At 41.0% G+C, this 22610-nt stretch overlaps 2 protein-coding genes and 1 long non-coding RNA gene across 4 annotated transcripts in view; 2 read left to right on the top strand and 1 right to left on the bottom strand.

Annotated features, from left to right (window-relative positions):
• The window catches only part of agmo (alkylglycerol monooxygenase), a 38650-nt gene extending 32804 nt beyond the window's left edge, over positions 1-5846 (top strand). Inside the window, exon 13 of the mRNA XM_052065883.1 lies at positions 5341-5846. Coding sequence (XP_051921843.1) covers positions 5341-5421 — 81 coding nt within the window. The 3' untranslated portion in view covers positions 5422-5846. The remainder of the gene's footprint in view (positions 1-5340) is intronic.
• A 4965-nt stretch (positions 5847-10811) lies between these two features.
• Positions 10812-11432, bottom strand: LOC127600965 (uncharacterized). The gene is made up of 2 exons (XR_007962454.1): positions 11296-11432; positions 10812-10855 (listed from the first exon to the last, which is right to left on the bottom strand). It is a non-coding gene; the product is annotated as an uncharacterized LOC127600965 (long non-coding RNA).
• Positions 11433-11502: 70 nt separating this feature from the next.
• Positions 11503-22610, top strand: part of dgkb (diacylglycerol kinase, beta) — a 55082-nt gene continuing 43974 nt past the window's right edge. The window contains exons 1-7 of one of the 2 annotated variants that reach the window (XM_052065866.1): positions 11503-13067; positions 14479-14617; positions 17000-17076; positions 19006-19026; positions 19163-19310; positions 19732-19869; positions 22361-22410. In XM_052065866.1, the coding sequence (XP_051921826.1) occupies positions 14545-14617; positions 17000-17076; positions 19006-19026; positions 19163-19310; positions 19732-19869; positions 22361-22410 (507 nt within the window). In that variant the 5' untranslated portion in view covers positions 11503-13067; positions 14479-14544. The remainder of the gene's footprint in view (positions 13068-14478; positions 14618-16999; positions 17077-19005; positions 19027-19162; positions 19311-19731; positions 19870-22360; positions 22411-22610) is intronic. The other variant, XM_052065868.1, reaches the window with a different exon arrangement.

Below are 22610 nucleotides of genomic sequence, written 5' to 3'. Positions count from 1 at the left end.
TTGAAAATACAAACAAGGGCTTCATTTTCGCCAATTTATGACGGATTAAAAAAAAACACACACAAAAACAATTCAACCAACGAGGGAAGCAATGTGGCAATATCGCCTCATTTCTCGGCGATGTACAAAAGAGAAAATGTCGATCAAGTCTCCATTCATTCGCTTTGCTCCTTTTCGACAACACGCCCCCAAACTGGAAATGAACCTGCCTCTATTTCAGCTGCTCGCCATCAGATAGTAATGTTGCAAACATGATTTGAATAACCAATAAGTATATTCTAAAAATATGTTGATAATATGCGATAATATAACAAACAAACAAAAGGTTACACGCACAATGCCCTGTTACACTTCTGAAACTACGACTCCCCCAAACCCTCGTCGATACCTTCCACCCGGCACAGCAAGCTGGGAAAAACGAGGCTCTGATGTCCATTGCGAAAGAGGCTTTTCTTTGAGTTGGATTTCCACGTCTTTTAAAGTTGACGTGCTGAAAGAAAATGTTTTAAATGCAAATTTTTCTCCAGGGATGCATTGTAAAGTCGACGGGTTTGACTGCCAATCGCCTCGTTTTAGAAGTGAAGAAGTTATTAAAAAAAAAAAGTTTTAAATGATAATTATGCTCAGGGGAGGAACCCTAAAGCACAGAATTTTGTACCCCTTCACCTGCTTTTTTTCTCCCCCCATTTTACTTTCATCCTTTCCTCGCTGGGCTCATTCCTGCTGCTCCGCCGTACACATTTCTGGCTCATAAAACAAGGAGCTTTTAGTTTGCCAACTAAAATGTATTCAATTAAAAAGAAAAAAAACCCACCTTTTATGATTCTTATTAATAATATCAAATGAGCAGTACTTTGTGAAGTAAACATTCGTTCTTTCTCTCCTTTCCTCGCACACTTCACCAAAAAAGAGGAAGATCATGCTTGCTTCAAGGTGCTTGTCCTTCCCACTTGAAGTTTTGTGTGAAACGAACACATAAAACAAAAGCGATTCAAGCTTGATACATTTACACGCACACTTATACACCAAAATGTTGAACCAAACCATGTTATGTCATCACAAAAATCTGCGAGCATAACGCGAAACACCGTGAGAGGCTAATGGAAATTAGCATTGGAGGCGCAGTAATAAATTCATTCATTCATCTTCCGTACCGCTTGATCCTCACTAGGGTCGCGGGGGGTGCTTGAGCCCATCCCAGCCGTCTCCGGGCAGTAGGCGGGGGACACCCTGAACCGGTTGCGAGCCAATTGGAGGGCACTCACAAAAAAACATCCGCACTCACACTCACACCATGGGACAATTTAGAGTGTTCAATCAGCCTGCCACGCATGTTTTTGGAATGTGGGAGGAAACCGGAGCACCCGGAGAAAACCCACGCAGGCCCGGGGAGAACATGCAAACTCCACACAGGGAGGCCGGAGCTGGAATCGAACCCGGTACCTCTGCACTGTGAAGCCGACGTGCTAACCACTGGACTACCGGGCCGCCCAGTAATAAATTGTGGAATGAAAATGAGAATTCAAGAATGTTAAATCACACCCACATTTGAGTTCTACAATTGAAAAATATATATATTGTCCTGATTCCCATGATCTGTTCTGCGTGTCTCATTGGGCTGCAACTAATGATTATTTTCATAACCGATTAATCTGTTAATTATTCTATTGATTAATCGATGAATAAATAAATATAGCTTAAAAATCGAGGCTATGGGGCACAAACAATACACCGCAATACAGCGGGGCCACACTGTACTGTATTTGTTAAATTGCTTCTTTCATTCTTTGTATTTTTTTGCTACTGCTCGAGCAGAGATGATGTTTTCTTCTCCCTATCAGTAAAAAAAATACAATTTTATTGTCTTGTATCCAGCGGAAGTGGGGTGAAAATGTCACCCCAATGCAGCTGCATGGCTGTCTTGAAATGAAAAATCGCCTGAGCATCAGTGTTCCGGCGTGCTGATATATGAGCCGCCATGGGAACTTTACAGCGCATTGGAAAATAATTTCAGAACTTTTTGGCAGGAGAAAATAGCGCTGCTGTGTCCTCATGTCACATCTTCGAACATCCAAAAAGTGTGCCGACGGACTTTGATTAATGTGAAGAATGGCCACCAAACGTTCAAGCAATGTGGAAATTAATATTGAATCGAGTGAACTTATGTAAGAGGAGACACCATGCACATCATTGGATTTAGTTCAGGTTTCGGGCCACCCAAAAGTAAAGCGTGAAATGTAGTAAAACAAGAATATACTCCATTTTGGTGTCAGCTTACGATCTTGCTGGAGTCATGCTAGTTTGATTTGTTTTTGAGAGTTTGACTTTCATGACTGTTTACGGTCTGGTGGTTAGCACGTCGGCCTCACAGTGCAGAGGTGCTGGGTTTGATTCCGGCTCCGGCTCTCATGAGTGGAGTTTGCATGTTCTCTCCGTGCCAGCGTTGTTTTTTTTCCGGGTACTCCGGTTTCCTCCCACATTTCAAAAACATGCATGGCAGGCTGATTGAACACTCCAAATTGTCCCAAGGTGTGAGTGCGAGCGCGGATGGTTGTTCGTCTCTGTGTGCCCTGCGACTGGGTGGCAACCGGTTAAGGGTGTCCCTCGCCTACTGCCCAAAGGCAGCTGGTATAGGCTCCAGAACCCGCCGAAACCCTTGTGAGTATAAAGCGGATCAAAAAATGGATGGTTGGATCATTTACCATCAGCGGCATTTGTCCGGGAGGAAACACAAAAGTGGCCATACGTTGGTTACGGGTGCAAAAATGGTTTTAAAATAATCAATTATAGCTTTGAGGCCGAAATTTCTGTTGACAGTTTTTTTGGTTTGAACTAACAGAGTGAAGCAAGGAGCCGATGATGTTCTGAGACTGTTCGCAAACCGAAAATAGTGTGTAAACCAGAGATCATTTTTCGTAAAAAATAAAATAAAAATAAAAATCATATATCCAATTGTTCACAAACTGGATCTTTTGCAAACAGAGCTTCCACTGTATTTAATAAGAGGACAGCAATATTGGGTAAAAAATAAAGTGTATATACACACACAAACACATGCACGACTACAACTTCCTGTCCACTCCTATGAGAGCTCAGCGTTCAGGAAGGCTACACTGGCCAGCTTTACGCCCCACCAGAGACTGCAGCGCAACCATGAGAAATATTGCTGTCATACACAAACACACACCAGACGGAACACATGTTGCTCTTTGGTGAAAGTGCAACTCAACACAAGACAGGAACGTTTAGAAGCACCGCTGTGTGTTTTTGGAGCATTGGAAGTACAGTGAGACCTCCATCCCATTTATTTGTTTGCTTCTTTTAACTCATTCACTCCCAAAGACGTTTTTAAACGTCTTTTAAGACTTGGTCTCGAATTGGCTGGTAATGAATGAGTTATTACATTAAATTATCAAGTTACAGGGTGCAAGAAAGGGTTAAAATGTTTTTCAAGCATTTGGGAGAGGTAAAAAGCAATGGAAAAAAAAATTTTGCTGCTCTGCATTTCGCAGATTTTCACCTATGGAGGGTGTGGTCCGGAACGCGTCTTCAAGGCATACCCGAGAGTGACGATATGCACCGATTAGGCTACGTCTACAAGCATGATGTCAAATGCGGTCTGGTTCGACACGGTTTACAGTTGTGAGCATGTGTTGTGGTTGTGATGACATGTTGCCTTAGTGGTGCTCACATGTGTCGTCCATGTGTGTTGTATCACTTGGACGTGACGACGTGATGTTAGTGATGATGAATGAACAGTTGAGGATAGAGAGCAGGATGTTCCTGTTGTTTTATTTATGCGCTACGCTCGACACACTTGTGGATGTTAGGTTTTGTTGGCCAATCAGGTTTCAGCCTCTTTGTTGTCATGCCAATCTAATCTGCCCAAGGCCTTCGGAATAAGTCGTTGCTGGCCCATGTCAACTTCAGCTATGTGAGCAATACAACTGTTTGTTTTACCAATCAGATTTGAAATTTCTCCACACCCGGCCATAGCGCTGGCCCTTGATGACATCATTTTTCCATACTCTGACTGGTTGGTCGGAGCGAAATCAATTTTGACATGACAACATGAATACATGCAAACTCCACACAGGGAGGCCGGAGCTGGAATCGAACCCGGTACCTCTGCACTGTGAAGCCCACGTGCTAACCACTGGACTACCGGTTGTTCGTTTCTGTGTGCCCTGCGATTGGCTGGCAACCGATTCAGGGTGTCCCCCGCCTACTGCCCGAAGACAGCTGGGATAGGCTCCAGCACCCCCCGCGACCCTAGTGAGGATCAAGCGGCTCGGAAGATGAATGAATGAATGAATGAATGAACATGAATACATTTTAAAATCAGCAATGTTCGGGTTTCCAAGGAGAGGATTTCAAGCGTTTTATATGGAGAGTTCAAAAGCAAAAGCAGATGTCTCCTATTGTGGCAAATTGAGTAAAATGAGGGTTTTTGTATAGTCCAGGTTAACGCTGATATTTAGGGAATTCTACATTATGTCAACATATTAAGAGGCCACACTGAAGGGAAAAAACATCAAACTTTTATTGACAAGCTCTTTGATGTTGTTTCATCGCAAAAACAGATGACGCCAAAAACAGACCAAAATGTTCATATGAGAATAAAATGACAGTTTAATGCTAAGTATCATGCTGTGTAAATAAAACTTAATAAGTTTAAGGCTGAGGTTTAAAAAGTAGGGTATCGAGCCAGGTTTGAGGTTTCAAAACATATCTAGGGTTTGTAAGTAGGGTCTCAAGGCAGGATTAGAATTTTTACAACTGGATTAGGATTTGGAATTCGGTTGTTCAAAGATAAATATTACGAAAGCGTGGAGCTGCCAATCAAGAGTAAAAATGTTTTGACTTGCAAATGGGTTTCAATGTACTTGCGAGTACTTTCGGATGTATTTAAATACATTCAAGAGTACTCGCAAGTACTTTCTAACAATTGATTTCCATTCAGCATGTTTTCAATTAGGGTTTCAAAATAGGTTTTGACGTCTTTCTTAGGGCCTCAAATTTGAGTTGCACGCATGGTTTCGGATTTCAATAATGGGCTTCAAGACGGTCTTTCAAGTAGCAGTTTCAAATGAGAGTTTCAAACCAGGGTACGGACTTGTCGGGGAGTTTATTGAATTGTGGAAAATGTTATGAAGTAACTAGTACTGTTGAAAATGTAGTACTCGAATACTTCTAATGTCATATTACGAATGCAATGCTGGAAAAACTGTCCTCCAATCTATTGTGTGTTATGCAAGTCTTTGTCTCCCTCTGTCTGTTTTACTGTGTAATACTGCAACACTGTAGTCATAACTTAGAACGTGTCCGTGTGTTTGACAGGCCTTGGCGTCCTTCAGTGTGCTTTACTGGGCTCTGCAGAGTTTCTCGCAACTGCTCTCCCTCAAGATGAAGTCTCACTGAGACTCGGGAACTGCAGACCAAGGCTCCTCACGCTCACTCCATACACTGAAGGTTACTCCATACACTGATGGATTCTTTTAAAAGTCTTTTGCTTTTTAGCCTCTTAAACATCAGCCCAAAAAATGATTTTTTCACTGTCAATTTGCAAAAGAAAGGTATTACTTAACCTCTTTTTCGTCATGATGCATAACTGGATTGATAGATGGATGGAAGCATGTGAAAAAATGAAGTTGAAGATCAGAGTGGTGCATTGTCGGTGTTGTGATACAGTGGTACCTCTACTTACGAAATTAATTGGTTCTGGAAGAAATGTCTTAGCTAGTACCTTTTGAAAGTAGAGACACATTTTCCATGTAAATGCCCTAATTTGTTCCAAGCCCCCCCAAAATCCAGACATTTATGTTTTCTAAAGCATAAATATGCATTAAAATATGTAACATGCATGTTACAATAGTTTATTGCACAATAAATGAGAGTTGTGCATAATGTAAAAAACAAAGAATAAAGAATAAAAATGATGGTCATTTAACTTTTAACTCTGCATTGTTTTATACCCTCTTTATTCCATGTTCTCTTTCAGAAGTGGTTTTTGCCTGGAGTTTTGTCAACTGTAACATTTGTAAACATGTAAACTGATCCAAGGACTTTTGTTTTGTCGGCTTTTAACAATCCTTCGAAAATGTCCAAGGCAAACATCAGCATATTAAGTGATCGCCCAACTGGTGAACACGTTTTCTGGGTGATTCACATTTACGTACAACTATCAGAACAACTCGTGGCCCAAATGGCGAATGATGATGACACTGCATGAACACATAGACACAGATGGGAGAGGTTGCTCTTAGCCAATGGGATGCCAGGATGATGCTTGGTAATAGCCAATGGCAGAGCAGCTATAATTATGTTGCGTTCAGGAAACTCAGAGCTGCGAGCAGCGGGCCATACTGTATTTTTACCTTTTGTATGTTGAAATTTCTTTCGTAACAAGAGACAATATTTTCCTGTTGAGACATTTCGTAACTTGAAAATTTCGTGTTATGAGGCATTCGTAAGTAGAGGGACCACTCTATATGACAATTTGTGGTGGAGTAAAATGTTGTACAGCAAATGGCACTGTTTCATTCCCTGTCAGCATCTGCTTCATCTGCATAAGATCCAAGTATTATAATATAGTATATCCAACAAATAAAGCGATACAATACTTTAATTGCCGTTGCTATTTTTTGACTAAAATGTATAGATTACACCACCTTATTTATTATGTACAGGGTTTACTATAGGTTGTAACACTCTGACGTTTCAAGACTGGGTGAGCATGCAAGTTGTGGTCGGACTCGAGCAGGGCTCACCCATGTGGTGCCCGATGGCATCAGTTCGTCACAAGTAGGGTTCTAAGCCATGGTTAGGGTTTGAAAGTAGGGTTTCAATTGAAGGTTAGCATATTAAAGTAGGCTGTCAAGCCAAGATTAGGTTTTGAAAGTAGGATTGCAAAATGGCTTCAAAGTAGCGTTTCAGGAAAGTGTATGGTTTGAAAGTAGGGTTTAATAAAATGTTGGAGTTTGAAAGTAGGGTTACAAGACAGGTTTAGGGTTTGAAAGTTGGGTTTTGAAACTGGGTAAGGGTTTTAATAAATGATTTCGGTTTAAAAGTAGGATTTGTCGCCGTTATTCGTTTCATATTAATGCAGTGTCAAAGCAGAAGCTACAAGCAGCTGCAAATATTCATCAATATGATATTACCATATTCATCATAATCGTCATGCATGAGCTCCAGAACAGATAGCACAACCGGTCTGTATTTTCTTGGACGCATGTGTGCATGTGTTTCATAATAATCATAGGCATGTCTTCTTTATCCTCAGCGAAGAACTAATATTACCAAAGACTTCTTTGTTTCTGTCTACAAGACTGGATTATGCCGCCCCCAGTGGCTAAGTCGTGCATTGTATTGTTTTCCTTCAAATTCACAACAAAAAGTGAAGCGCTCTGAATCAGTACATCCGGAAAGTATTCACAATGCTTCACTTTTGGATAAAATGTGACTTCTGTCTTAAAAATAATAATTATTTGCCAACAAAGCACTGTGAATACTTTCCAGGCGCACTGTATGCATCCTGACATTAAACCCTGAACCCAAACCCTTGGCAGCAATCGACTAATCATTCTATCGATCGATTCTAACACAATTTTCTGTTTAATGATCGCAAGTCATAAAATGAGACCAGGACAGACATATTGATGGCGCTGGGTCGGAGGAGCGTCGTAAAATGGACGCCCGAGGCCTGCTGCTTAACCCTCGACAAAATGTCGTCACGATCAATAACATCCATCGTTGCTCATTAGATCTGGATGGGAAAAAAAGAAAGAACAGAAAACAAAAGAAAAGAAGCTTAAGATGACACTTTTGTGTATGTTTTCTCCATTGCTTGTATTGTACAAACTGCTTGATTTGAGTTTTGTTGACGCTTCTTTTACTGTGAATGCAACCTATCATGTGTTTATCATTTTTAATTCATCAGCCGTCTGCTGTAACATTTAATATTTAGATATTTGATTTTGAATCACTTTGAGAATTCTATGAAATGCAAAGTGCATTATAAGTGCAAGTCATTTTTATTATCGCTCTTTTTGTTAACTTATTTCACTTCTGATAGTTTATTTCATTTTAAATTATTTTAGTATCCATTTTTGTCTTTCTTTCCTTTGGAACATTTAGTTTTTACTTTTGACACACTGTGTATTGTTTGGAATTATTTTTTTATGTATATATTGGAAGTCTTTTCATTTGAACTTATTTTGAATATTTACAGTAATCCCTCGTTTATCGCGGTTAATGGGGACCAAAACCACCCGCGATAAACGAAAATCCCGAAGTAGCGACCAATTAACATCTACAGGTAAGTCCGCAAACAGTCCGTGAGAAGCTGCAAAACAGTGAGTCGCGTAGAGCAACCTATACAGTACTGTACTCCATGTATATGAAACAAAAATATAGATTTTATTTTTTATGAATATGTTTGAAAAGATTTGCACCAAATCCGCGATAAACGAACCGCGAAATAGCGAGGAATCACTGTATATACTTTATTCGTAGTTAGATTTGTTTTCAATTATTTCTCGTCATTTCTTCTGTTCATTTTAAAATGTATTTTACTTTTGATGTACTATACGTTGCTCATACCTAGTTCTTTCATTTTCAGTAATTTTTATTTTAATGTAGTTTTTGGGTGGCCCGATGGTCTAGTGGTTAGTTTCTTATTGAAAGTTGTATTTAATTTTCGTATATTTAAAAATTTTTGCATGTGTTCTTTTTTTCCTTTGTCTTTAAAATGAATCTTACTTTTATTTTCATGTTTAATTATTTTATTCCTGATATTTTATATTGCACAGAGACCATTTTCATTTTGTATTTATTCAAAAAAAATTTCATTATTGTATTTTGGAAGAATCTTTTAAAATACATTTTTATTTTTAATTGTTCAGATTGGATTGTTTTAAATTATACTCTACTTCATATATATATATATATTTTTTTTTTTTACTTTTTAAGACATTATTTTTTATGTACTGTGATTATGTTACTTAGACAATTATTTCGTTTTAACTCATTTAATTTTCACCACCTTTTCTTTTGATTTGATTGTGCCAACCACCATGTGAATATTGTCTGACTTCAGTCATGTTACCAGGCAGAATGTTTGATGGTAGGTGTTCGTAATGAAGTGTCCCGTTGAGGATGTTGACAATTAGCATTTGATGGAGGCATATTAAGTCATGTGCATCGGCATGATCAGCCACGCTCCTCCTTGTGAGGAGGCTGATCCGTCATGGGTTCCGTCCCCTCGGGAAAGAAAACCTCGCCTCGGGTCATCCCCGTAGACTTTTTGGAGCTTACATAATGAAGCCCATTCAGGCAGGCAAACAACGCTGCTATTTTTAGCTTCATAAGTAGAGTACAAGTGAAGTGATAGAATTATGTATCCAGCGATTCCATTGAGATCCATTTACTCCTCTAGCCTCACAAGATAAACACTATTTCACATTTTTGCCTCCAAAGGTCATATACTTGGAGAGAAAAAGACGAAGCAGCGATGTGAATCGACTGCAGCGGGTTGATGTGCACTTAAAGGTTGCCATGGCGACTGCTCACTTTCTAGCGAATGAGATGAGGGTGCACTAAATGACCCGTTCCCATTTGACTGTGTGGTGTAGTGGTCTCAGCAGCCGAGGGGCGGAGCCAGAAATTTTTAAATTTTTCACTGGGGTCTGCAGGGTGAAACAACAACTCGCCAAGGGGTGGCCATAAGATGACTCATACATACTTGGTGCCAAAAAATAATGCAAATTGCCATCAACATACTATTCATTCATTCATCTTCTGAGCCGCTTGTTCCTCACTAGGGTCGCGGGGGGTGCTGGAGCCTATCCCAGCTGTCGGGCAGTAGGCGGGGGACACCCTGAATCGGTTGCCAGCCAATCGCAGGGCACACAGAAACGAACAACCATTCGCACACACACCTAGGGACAATTTAGAGTGTCCAATCAGCCTGCCACGCATGTTTTTTTTTTGGAATGAGGGAGGAGACCGGAGCACCTGGAGAAACCCACGCAGGCCCGGGGAGAACATGCAAACTCCACACAGCGAGGCCGGAGCTGGAATCGAACCCGGTACCTCTGCACTGTGAACCACTGGACTACCGGGCCGCCCATCAACATACTAATGGTTAGTATTTCTTTTCTTTATTTATTTATTTTCATTAGAGGCAACAGATATTTGGACATAAATGGTGGCGCAACACCTTTAGACAGATTATAGAACTATATTCACAAGCATATATTTTTTATCCTGTACAAAAAATGACTAACATTGAAGCATCTTACCAAATCATCTCAAGTAGTAGTAGAAGTCTATTCGTCTTTGTTTGTACAGTATTACTGAATTCTAATATTTATTCCATGTAATTGTATTTATTTATTTCCAGCCGTCTATTGTCTTCATTTGTGGGCATTTCTCTCGGCTACACTGCTTCCATTCCACGGATGTGGATGTTAATTTTTATTTTATTTTTGCCCAAACACATTTCAGCCTTTTTGTCTTGCCAAATAAATTTAATCTGCCCAAGAAGTTCAAAGTCAGTTGAGCTGGTAATTTTTTTCTTGAAATATATTAGCAACAAGACTGTTTCTGATTTGTCAAGCAGATTTCAAATTTGTCTCGATGACATAAGCAGATGTCCGTTCGCAATCTAGGCAAAACTTTGAGGAGCAAAACTGCTGTTGCTTCCTGTAGCATATAAAAACAGGGTTCCGGAGGATGACATGAAATTGTGAAACATGGCCGTGCGAATGACTTCTGGGTTATGTCTTCTTCATTCACCTTCTTTTTTTGGGGGGATCACATTAATACCGTCTCGGAGTAAGTTGTGGACTACCATCTAGAAAAAGAAGAATAGAATTACACCCAGAATAGACCAGACTGAGAACCACATAAATGATTAATAATAATAAATTGCAAAAAAATAAATAAAATCGGATAATACACAGGACAGCAAACTCATGATAAATTGGATTTACCGTATATATGTTGTGTTTTTGGAGAATGTTGATGTGTGCTAGTTGGGAGTCTTAAGTAATTGATTACATCCGATAAATCCCAGGTGAAGGCCCAGGTACCAGATACACTTTCCATTAGGGAAGGTTCCAGTCAGTTAGTGTGTTGGAATGTATGATGCAATGCAGTTGTCTGTTGGAATACATCACAATCATATACTGGGTACCACTCTCCAGTTCGACTTGTCGAGGTGCTGGATTGAAATCACACATGAATATGGAATGCAGCATGCATGCTTCCATAAATCCTTCTCATCTCTTTCACCTGTCCTTTGGATCATCCGGCCAGTGGATCATCCGCTGGATCCTTCACCGGATCTCCTAGGATAGGTTTTCCCAAAGGTTGGCGCACTAGAGGCTGTCGCACTGAATGCAAACTGATGCTACGTTCATGCTGACAGGGGGGAGGGGCCGGGAAAAGTGATGAGTCTGCTCTCTCTCTCTCTCGCTCTCTCGCTCTCAGACGTCTTTGACTGGAGGAAAACAAACAGCAGGACCGTAGCCTCTTTCTCGACATCTAATTCAGAAATACATCAGCATCCAAAGGAGCACTGAGTGGATTGACACCTCTTATCATGTCTTTCAAAAAGACTTGCTTTAGCACACACTGGATCATTCACTGGAGCTCTTCTCCCCCTTCTTCATATGCAACATTTAAATCTGAAATATATACACTTGCCTGAGAACCCGCTGGATTGTTCGCAGGCTCGACCACCGGGTCCGTCACTGGATTGTCACCCCTGACGTCTTCATACTCGACATCGAATTCAGACAGACTTGACTATTGCCTCGGCACTCACTGGATCATTCGCTGGATCCTTGACCAGATCTTCACAAACAACCATCCCGTTCAGAAGTACAGATTGACTTGACTCCCACTTCATGCTGCTGGATCATCGCCGTCTCTCGTACACGCTCAAGATCCAAGGCGAAATCCGGATTCCTGCTTCCACATGCACTTGATCTTCCACTAAATCACCACCTTCTGTGTACATACTTGACATCTGATTGAAAAGCCCAAACCAGAGCCTCGTTATCCATTGCACCATCCAATGGATCCTTAACTGGATCAGCCCCAGACCATCCACCAGATCAACCACTGGAATCAAGCACGAAACCTCACTGGATCATTAATTGGGCCAACACTGTGTGTTTGCCATACTGAACATCTCATGACAATGGACACACTACTCAGCCTCAACAGGAACTGGAAAATCTGCTGGAATCTTCCACGAGATCACCCATGTGGATGCTCCAACTCTTCACACTTGACTTCTAATTAAAAAAAAACAAATAGACACTCGGCATCCGCTTGATCCCCTACTAAATCAAAGCCACCTCTTCTCCACACTTGACATCGATTTGTAGCATAAATTAACACTCGTGCCTCAACATTCACTGGATCCCAACAAGATCATCTACTGGATAATCCAATGGATCATCCACTGGATCAGAGCTGCCTTCTCCACACTTGAAATCTAATCACAAGATAGACCCTCTAGTCCCAGCATTCACTGAATGCTCCACTGGCTCAAACGCTGGATCCCCGACTGGATCACTGACTGACTGGATCACTTCTTTGAATGGAACACCCCCCTGAGATCCTAGTGGAGCCACTGCTAGATCCCTATCTGGTGTTATCCACACTTGATGTTTAATTCAAAATAAGCTGAATCCCTCCTCGTATTCTCCACTGGATCATCAACTGGATTACTGCCACCTGCCCCAGCATCCACTGGATCACTACTGCCTCTTCTAATTGAAGAAAAAAAAATCCACACTCTTCAGCACCAATTGGATCCTCGACTGAATCGGCACCGCCTCTTCTTCTCCACAGTCAACATCTAATTACAATAGAAAGACTCTTGCCTCAGCACCCACTGGATCCCCCAGTGGATCACCGCCACCTCCTCTTCTCCACACTCTGAATGACAAGCACAATCACGCCGCCTCATCTTTGACCACTATCTGGAGCAACCAGCGCATCTTCTGGACTCATCTCTGGGAACGCGATCTGCTCCCCGGACTCTGTAGCAGGTGAGCGCCGGCATGTTGACCTCATCGCATCGTCTTATTGAAGCATGAGTGTCGCAATGTGTGTATGGTTGTTGTTTTTTTTTTTTTTTGCATGTGTGTGGGAAGGCACTCTCCGTCTCTTGATGGATACGGTGCACTGAAGCGTGAGCACACACGTGAGGATGCCGCTTATGAAGCATGCCTCGGAATGACAAGATAAGCCACTTTAGAATATCGGGAAAACGCAGTGCATGTGGGTGTGTATGTGTGTGATATTTCAATAATTGTTATCATGCATGTGTGGCGATTACTTGCAGTCATTTAGACTGCGCACGACTGAGACACTAACGTAATGATGTGGACACTAGGTTAGTTGTTTGTTTCTAATGGGTTGTGCATCATTTGGGCTCCCAACAACTGCAACGAGCGATTAAATGCGAGCTGTGTAAATGGTGGTCTCATTAAGAGTCTGGGGAGCTGCTTGCGCCATCATCATAGCAACAGCTCAGTCTGATGATGCCAGCGGACACAGCCCAGAATGCAAAAAAAACAAACAAACAAAAACACGGACTCTTGCACTTGTTGCATTCGGCTAGGATATTGCACCAACAGACACCTATCCCTAATATCCAACTATGCTTGCTGGGTCCTTAATTAAATTAAATTTTATTTATATACTGTGGGGATATGGGACATGCCTGAAAACTCACAATTCTTTGTTAGTATGTGTATCCTGCTGAACATTGCCTCAAATTCTACCCCTTAAAACTCACTCAGTAGCATCTCATGAAAAGTTAGATAAATACCAGTTTCACCGGTCAACACGAACTTGGGTGGATATGTTGATCATAACAAAACACACAAGAGTCTCACGGACTAATGCGTGAAATAGAACACAAAGTCAGCCATTTTGGTTTGAAGCAGCCATTTGGGGCAAATTGCGGGGCTCTCGCTTTGATGATTATATTTTTCGCCATTTACACTAATTTGATGGTGCAACATGACATTGGGTGGCTCTGTTTGTTGGCTTGAATCTCACTAGAAAAAAAACAACTGCCCCCCTGCCCCAAAATCCCAATTTGACCCATTGAAATGAAATTGCTTTGACATCTCTATCATAACAGGATGCACGAAAAAGTCTGGAAACCATGCCTGAAACGAAACGAGACATCTCTTGTTTTGGTTTAAAGCAGCCATCTAAGGTACATTTCAAGGGCTTGTACTGTTACCAACTTCGACCAGGGAAGTTGTCCAAGGAGCCACAACTGCAAGCAGATCTCCTTGATAAATTTGCCATGCTAAATAGCTAAGCATTTTTTGGCTCAGCACGACAATGTGTGTGGAACATGATGCTTAAATTTGATATTAATATGACATATTTTCATGTCAATATTCTTCTACTCTTTTTACCTTCATGCCTTTGTCTATACAGCCCACATTGAAACTGCTCATTTGGATTAAGTGTGGCAAAAATGCTGCTCGGTGAGGCCTGAGTACCATGATGAGCGGCCAGGACGCATGGGTCACGCTGACCCCCGCAGAATTTGCCCTCTTGCAAGAATACACCCAGTGTGAGTATCCATCTATTCTTCTCTACAATTATCTATCGTTCTTTGGTGTATATATTCACAAGTACAACTAATTAATTGTCACATATACGATTCTTAAAAAAAAGTTTGGTCGCGCTTTCTTCAGGCTTCCAATTGGCTCGAATAGTTACAATGGGGTTGTCTGTTGCCTTCAAATGCATCTTTATTATTGGAACACATTTGGTTTGTGAAGCTGGTTTATTTTGGAAAATATTATGATTTTTAAAAAATGAATACAAATTTATATTGACACACGAAAAATTAGTGATCCAATTTAAAAACATTTTTCAACTTAAAAAAAAAACAAACTCACTCTCTTGGCAGGTTTTCAAAGCAGATTTCCTCATATTGCTTGCAATTTGAGAGCATTTTAACCAATCTCCAAGACAAATTGAATATTGTGTGTGACAAGACAAGAACCCCCCCCAAAAAAAACCCAGACCAAAAGAAAAAGCAGATTTTCTTCTTTTATCAGAGGAAAAACATTTTCAATCTTTAATTATCAGCAGTAGACCATTGGTTAGCTTCATCAAAAACACATTTCTTACCAAAAAGCAGAGGAAACAAGCTTTTTGTGAAAAGAAACATGGCAAAACAGAGCACAAGCTAGCTGGCTAGTCCTAGCAAGCTAGTCCAAGCTAGCTAGCGGACGAGTTCAACATCAGCCGAAAGGTCTCGAGGCAAAACCCCGATTGCCGCTATTCTTACGAGAGAATAATAGCACATTGTTTGCTACTGAAGTGGGATGGATTAAAGCCACAGTTTAGTAAGCAATACGATGACTGTCTGGCTTTCACTGTCGTTAAGTCACCGGAGCGTTATCCTCACAACGACCGAGCCACTTGCGGCAGTCAATTCGACCACACCCGCCAAATTATGTTTCAGTAAGTCACGAAAAGTGCAAGCTACCTACATACGTAATCCGTTTGAGTGTCCATTGCCTAAACGTGTCTTGTCATTTTGATACACAAAAAAAAGCGGTCATGTCGATTGTAACAGGAGGCCTGAAAAAAAGCTCATGGACCCCTTGAAATGAATACTGAAACGGACTTTTTAATAGCTCAGTGAGTTCCATTTCACGTCACGCATAAGGACATTTTGAAGCTCTATTTCAAAAATATATTTCCAGGAAACGCTTCTGTTTGCAGTTAAACATCAAGCGATAACAGCTTTGAAGCGCAACAAGTGCAGCACAATTCAACTTGAACGGCGCTCCTGTCATGTATTCTCTTTTTCCAATTTCCTCCTGTAATGACATGCGCCGCGTTGCTGATGATTTTTGGCACCGAGATGGAGACGTTGAAGCGTTTAACGCGAACGCCGCCAGTGATCCATCATGCCGCTTTCATCGCGCCGTGCCCGCAGTTTACGATCCCCTCCAAAATGTTGACGTGCGGAAAGACCTAGTGTGGAAAATATGAGGCAGAGTCTGGCAGGGCGCCTCGCGCTGCCCATGTGTCCTTCCAAACAAACTTTACTCAAACTGTCAAAGCTTGTCGGAAAGCAAAGTGTTCCAAACAATAGAACGCCCTACGTAGGAACAATAGGCAGGGCCCGAAGGTTTTACTTACAACACATTTGATACACGAGGCAACTGAATGTGTTTCAGCACCTAAAATAAAAGCACATCAACAAAAAGCCGAAGGCAGTCAAAGGCAAATCAAAGACAACAGAAGTGGCTTACTAAGAAATTGCAATTTTTCACCGCATAGTTTCCTTTTTTGTTTTCGTGTCGTCTCATGACAGACATGCATGCCGGATTTTGCGTTGCCAGGTGTTCATATAATTTAACTTTCTAGGCAGGTCGTCAAGTGAATCAAATCATCAATTTTTTTTTCATATTTCATGCACCCTGTCACCTGATAAACTGTCCACTGTAGTAACCGCCGTCCCAAAAAAAGGTTAAAATAATCCCAAAAGCAGATTTAGCTGAAGAGAGAACACCAAATCAAGTGGGCACAGACATCAGATTTTTGTATCATTGTGTTTCAGCAGCTGCAGTCGGTTGTCGAATATTCTGTGCTTCTCAAGTGTGCACATTCATAATGCACGATAATGCCTCCCAACAACGACTTTATGTGCCCAAAGTGCCGCTGTGCTGCATTACAATCGTTTTAATAAAATCTGCAGAATGTGACACACACACACACACACGCACACACACACACACACACACACACACACAAACTCCCCCATTATGGATCGTGTTGCCATGGCATTCAGGAATGATGACAAGTGCCCGAGCGTATTGCAATGAACATCTTACATGGGATGTTGAATTCAAGCTACACACATTCACACACACACACACACACACACACGCACGTACTGAAGTGGTTTTGTGCACCTTTGATCTGTTGCCAGACTCGACCAAGAAGCTGAAAGACGTGCTGCAGGAGTTCCACGGCGATGGCGTGCTGGCCAGATACAATCCAGAGGAGGTTTGTAGCAATTCATCATCCAGCAATCCAACACACATTTTTATGCATGCTGGGTGATATACATAGGCCTAATGTTATTTATAAAAGAACATGTTTATTAACCCTTTCAGGGACAACGATTACTCCAGCCAGACTATTGCATTCTTCATTTGAAATGCTTTGCCAGGCCTTTACCGTAGCCTCTTTCAGTTCTTGTTTGTTGGTGTTTCTCCTCTTTTGGAGGTCAAATGTTCGATTGGGTTATGGTCTGCTAATTGACTTGGGCAGTCCAAGACCTTCTTGATGAAGTCCTTTGTTGTATCGGCAGTGTTGTGGGTCATTGTCTTGGTGCATTTTTTTTTAATAGCCAGACAAAATGGCTTTGTAGACTTCAGAATTCATTATGTTGCGACAATATAATCACACACACACACACACACACACATATATATATTAGGGATGTGAATCTCAGCACTGAGGACGATTCGATACACATCACGATCCACTGCCAGCGATGCGATACTTAAACGATACATGGAATTTTCTGGCGATACGATGCGATACGTTTCACCGTCGTCACGATGCGATACGATTCGATACACATTAAGTTCAAATCAATGCGATCCGATACGATACAATGCAATTTGTTGCGATATTGTGCAATTAAACATGATGCAAATAAGCAAAGAAAAAAAGCTTTTAAAAAGATGGAATTCAGTATGGTATTACAAAAAGGATGCCACTTTATTCCTTATAAAGAGTAGAACTTGTAAAACAACTTATTTAAGCCCTTTCACAATTGGGTTTTGTGCAAAGAAAATGTAAACAATTTGGCACCTGAGACTCACAGCTGTTGCTATAGTGTAAACACAAACAGACTATTCTCACTGAGTGTCTTATATGAAATATAATAATAATATATATATGTATATGAATCTCTAGCGCAAGATGTCCACCCATTCACTGTAAGTGCAACTCTTTGCGCACTGTTCAGCGACACAGTAATCTCACTTCTCACTTTGTTGTACACATCGGGAATATGTTTGTAAGTGAACACAGACCTGTCTGGTATTTTATACCTGGGTTCCAAAACGTGCACGAGCTGTCTGAAACCCTCGTTGTCCACCACGCTAAGGCTGGAGGTCTTTGCATATGAAATAAGCAGTGGCCTTAGTTATAGCCATTGCGCGGTCACAGTGAGTTGCAAGGGGACTCCCAAAATAAGAGGCAATTTTTTTCTGATCCTGACCTGGTTTAACCAAGAGTTTCTCCGGTGTCCGACGAGGAACTGGGCGTGGAAGCGGGGGAGCGGGAGGGAAACTTGTCGGTGATCTGGTGCCATCGGTTTAAGTGGGTCTGCATATTTGTGGTGCTGCCGTTGTATGGCTTCTTAGTGCGACATTCCTTGCAAATTACGGAGGTTTTATCAAGCTTTCCGTCTTTCTTTTCGAAGCCGTAGTATTTCCAAACATAAGATTTGAATGTTGCGGCTGCATTAAATATAGTAGTTTCCTTGCTGCTGCGTGCGCTAACTTCCATAATGTTTCGCTCGTTGTGTACTGGACTGTATGTGACGCACGGCTACCGTCCGTATTCAACACAAAACGCAAAGCAATGATGGTGCATTCATTGCGCCTAGGAAAGGGCAAAAGGGCAGATATGTGACGTTTAACATGAATAAAACGGCGATTGAATCGGATTTTACCGATACCCATCAATGCATCGTGATGAATCGCGATTTCACCCGTCAATCGCGTCGTACCCAGTGAATGAGCCGATGCACTCGGATCGCGGACGTGCGCATCGATGTATCGATTCATATCGATTATTTTCCACACCCTTTATATATATATATATATAAAATCGTACCCTTCATAATTACCTTTGAAGGGTACTGTACATGTAAAACCACGATATAGCTTTAATCTGTATCCTATCTATCTTTGACAGAAACAGGAAATCCTGAGCCAAGTGAGTTTTACTTTCTTGTTTTTTCATTGACAATTCCTTTACTGACATAAAACCCCGCAAGCTGCAAAAATGTAAATTGATCACATTTCAAAGGCTGTCATTTTTCATCCTGTGTGTGTGTGTGTGTGTCAACCAGGATATTGACTTTGAGGGCTTCAAGGTGTTCATGCAGACCTTCCTGGAGAGTGAGCTGCCGCAAGAGTTCTGCCAGCATCTCTTTATGTCCTTCAGCAACAAGGACCATGCCAGCTCGTCTTCGTCCTCCGACAAGCCCAAAGTCTCGGGTAAGCGTTTACATGGCTGTGAAATAGTATTTGTAAAATAGTAAAAAAATATCACAGTGAAAAACCCTCCACACAGCGATGTGAAAGACTCATCACAGATTAGTGCAAACGCTTGATTTAAGATATCGCTGCCAAGGGTGGCGTAACCCATTATTAGGTTCAAATGTGCCATGACTCGAAAAAGAAAAACACTGCCATAGGCAACAGTCGTTCACGGTTGTGAGCTGTTTGCATATTTTTGAGCCACCTAACGTTGCAGCAATTGTTTCTCTTTGCTAAGAAGGGAGCTTTTTGTAAATCCATCACTGTGGTATTGAGGGATGCCACTGTTGCTCTTCGATTGATGTCAGGCCTCCCCACCAACATGAGAGACTTCCCGATTGCAGGTTTGACTTTTTGCCCCCCTCTGCCTTCACCACAGGACTCAAGCTGATCAAAAGCAACTCAACCCCACTGAGGACAAACGCTCTACCCGGGCCGCCGAGCACGGTGCAGCTGAAAGATATCGTGTGCTACCTGTCGCTGCTGGAAGGAGGACGGCCCGAGGACAAGCTGGAGTGTGAGTGCTGACATTTTACAGATGTGATGCATCAGTGTTTAACAAGACATTTCATCATGTTTGGAAAGAATATTCAGGGAGATCATTTCAATTGACAGAAAAATGAGTGACTACTTCTGTTCTGACCTAAAGTAATGACAAAAAGTTGTTTGGCGTTGTGCGGGCAGATGTTGTTGCATTCCGAATCACCTAGTGGGTTGAATCAAACAGATTTTGATGATAATGAAACTGGGTATGCTTGTTGATAGTGACGGTGGGTCACAAAATCTCAACTCTTAGGTCAGTTGGAGATATGCGGCCCGCCAATGGTAGATCTGAGACAGGTCCCAAGTAGATTCGAGGAGTGTCGAGGAGAAAAAAAACCCCAACCATTTGTGTGTCTTTGTACATGTTAGTAATATATATTTTTTGTGTTCATGTACGCTGCACCCTAATCATCCTATCAGTCTAATTTTCACACACAAAAAGAACAAAAATAAAAAATAAAATAAAGCAGGGAAATCTTGAATTGATGGTGGCGCGTGAGTACGGCACCGGAAGTTGTTTGCGCTCAGCAGTCTGCAATTGCAGCTTGTAATCAGAGCTGTTGCGCTCTGTCTTTTATCGTCATTATTCTCATTCAGAGTTTGCTTCGTGTACAATTCACCGAGGGCACGGGCAAAGAATAGGAATCTCGGAGAGCCCAGGGAAGCACTTTAAAACTGTACGTGTGAGCTACGATAGTTAACAGGCTGCAAAAGTGCATCGCATGCCTCAGTTTCAGGCTGTTTCTCATCATGGCGTTCATGTGTGCGTGTGTGTGCACGTGTGCGCACGTGCCGGTAAGGGTAGATCCCGGGAGGTTAGTTGATTAAAAAGTAGATTTTCGGTCCAAAAAGTTTGGGCACCCCTGATTTAGAAGATTGGTGAATATTTTACAAACGTGACTTAATTTGGCCTTGAAATTGACCTTGTGGATCAGATGATCTTGACAATTTTTTTTCATGAAATATAATCTCTCACACTAAAGCATATAAAAGTTTGAGACATTTTTTTGTTTAGTAGCAATAAGAAGCCAAAGTATCAGGACCCTTAGATATTTATTGCATATTTTTTGAAAGCTTGAAGTAGGCTTACACACAAACCGTGGGATAATTTGACTTTTTTTCAACTTTAACATAAATATACATGAAAATCTTCAAAAAATATTGGCGTTAAAGTATACGAACATCGACATTTTACAAGGTGTGATCAGGAAACGATTCTGGCTTGAAAGCAATGCTTTGTGTAGTTTAGTCATGCACATGGCGCTCTCTCGTGGTCTGTTTTAGAACTGCGATTTTTATTTAACCCACATCACATGAGAGTTGCTAATTATATTACTTGACGAAACGGCTTTTCGATTATTTTTGTTGACCGTTGTCAATTTAAAAATCATTGTAGTTTTCAAATTGTACTGACTTTTATTGTGGTGAGTTTTATTTTTTTTTTTCGTGTCAGTGTCTGAAATGAATTAAGTATAATAATCACCATCATTGTTAGATGCTGTCTATTTCTGCCATTCACAAGATTTCCGCTGATATCAGTCTGTTGAAAATAGGATTAGGATCAGAATAGTTATGGAGAATTGAAATTTGGATCCTACAAAAAAAGTCACACCTAATCTCGACCCTCTTGATTAAGCATTAAGATGTTGGCCAAGAACCGGTGCACTTTCACTGTTTTTAAACATTGCTATGTTTCAGAATATTTGTCATAGGAAAATGATACTTATGGGATGTCACTGGAATCGTCTTGAAATGATCTGCTAAAAATGGTGGCATCATGTTCTTTGAAATTTTACGCGCATACCCGGATTATGAGACAGACTGACTACTATATGTTTAGTGATGCCATGTTTCGCTAATTTCAGCTAACTTGTAATGATGATATGAAATGTAACTGATAAAGGCAAAGAGTTAATCTCCAACACAGTGATGTCGTGAATTTCTTTCTCATTGAATATACCGGAAAATATTTTGACATTAACCCTACTGAACACGCAATTTAATTGTCTACTATCTCAAAATGGAGGCTTGGATTGAGCCTTTTTTGTCGATAAATATATATATATTTTAATCCTGAATTTAAAAAGGGGGCTGCCATTTTGGTTTTATAGTCCAATAAGTGTTTTCACGGCTTTTTCCACTTTAAAAAAACATTTAACACTTGTTGTTGTTCGTTATTATATTTTTACTCCCTACAATCACTTCCTTGTAGGATCGTTGACATTCGACATCACTTTCTGTTCGCAGTGTGGAAGAGACCATCATTGTCTCATTGTAATGGTGACTTTTTTGTCATTTGTGTCAGCAGTTATGCAACTATAGGAAAGCAGTCTATGTGCTTTGTCGTTATCCTTTGACGAGTCAACCGCGGTGATAATTCTGAATATTTTGTGTAACTTTTAAAAGGTTATGAAAGCACACAATTTTTATGACATCCCCCCCCCCCCCCCCTGCTCTCTACACAGTTATGTTTCGCCTCTATGACACAGACGGAAACGGCTCTTTGGACAACTCGGTAAATATTTCTGTTAATTGTTGATGTCGTGTATTTATTGTTATTATGACACTCTTTAACTGATATTAGAAAAGAGCACATACATACATAGACTGCTATCAAGCTGGCTTGCACTTGTCTAAAATGTCTACTGTATTTATTTGTCTGTGTCTGGAGGGATTAAATCATGGCCATGTCTACATTCTTGAGCTCATTTTCTG

The sequence above is a fragment of the Hippocampus zosterae genome, chromosome 5, assembly GCF_025434085.1.
Source record: "Hippocampus zosterae strain Florida chromosome 5, ASM2543408v3, whole genome shotgun sequence".
In the NCBI taxonomy this organism is placed as follows: domain Eukaryota; kingdom Metazoa; phylum Chordata; class Actinopteri; order Syngnathiformes; family Syngnathidae; genus Hippocampus; species Hippocampus zosterae.
This window is presented reverse-complemented; position numbering and strand designations above follow the sequence as displayed.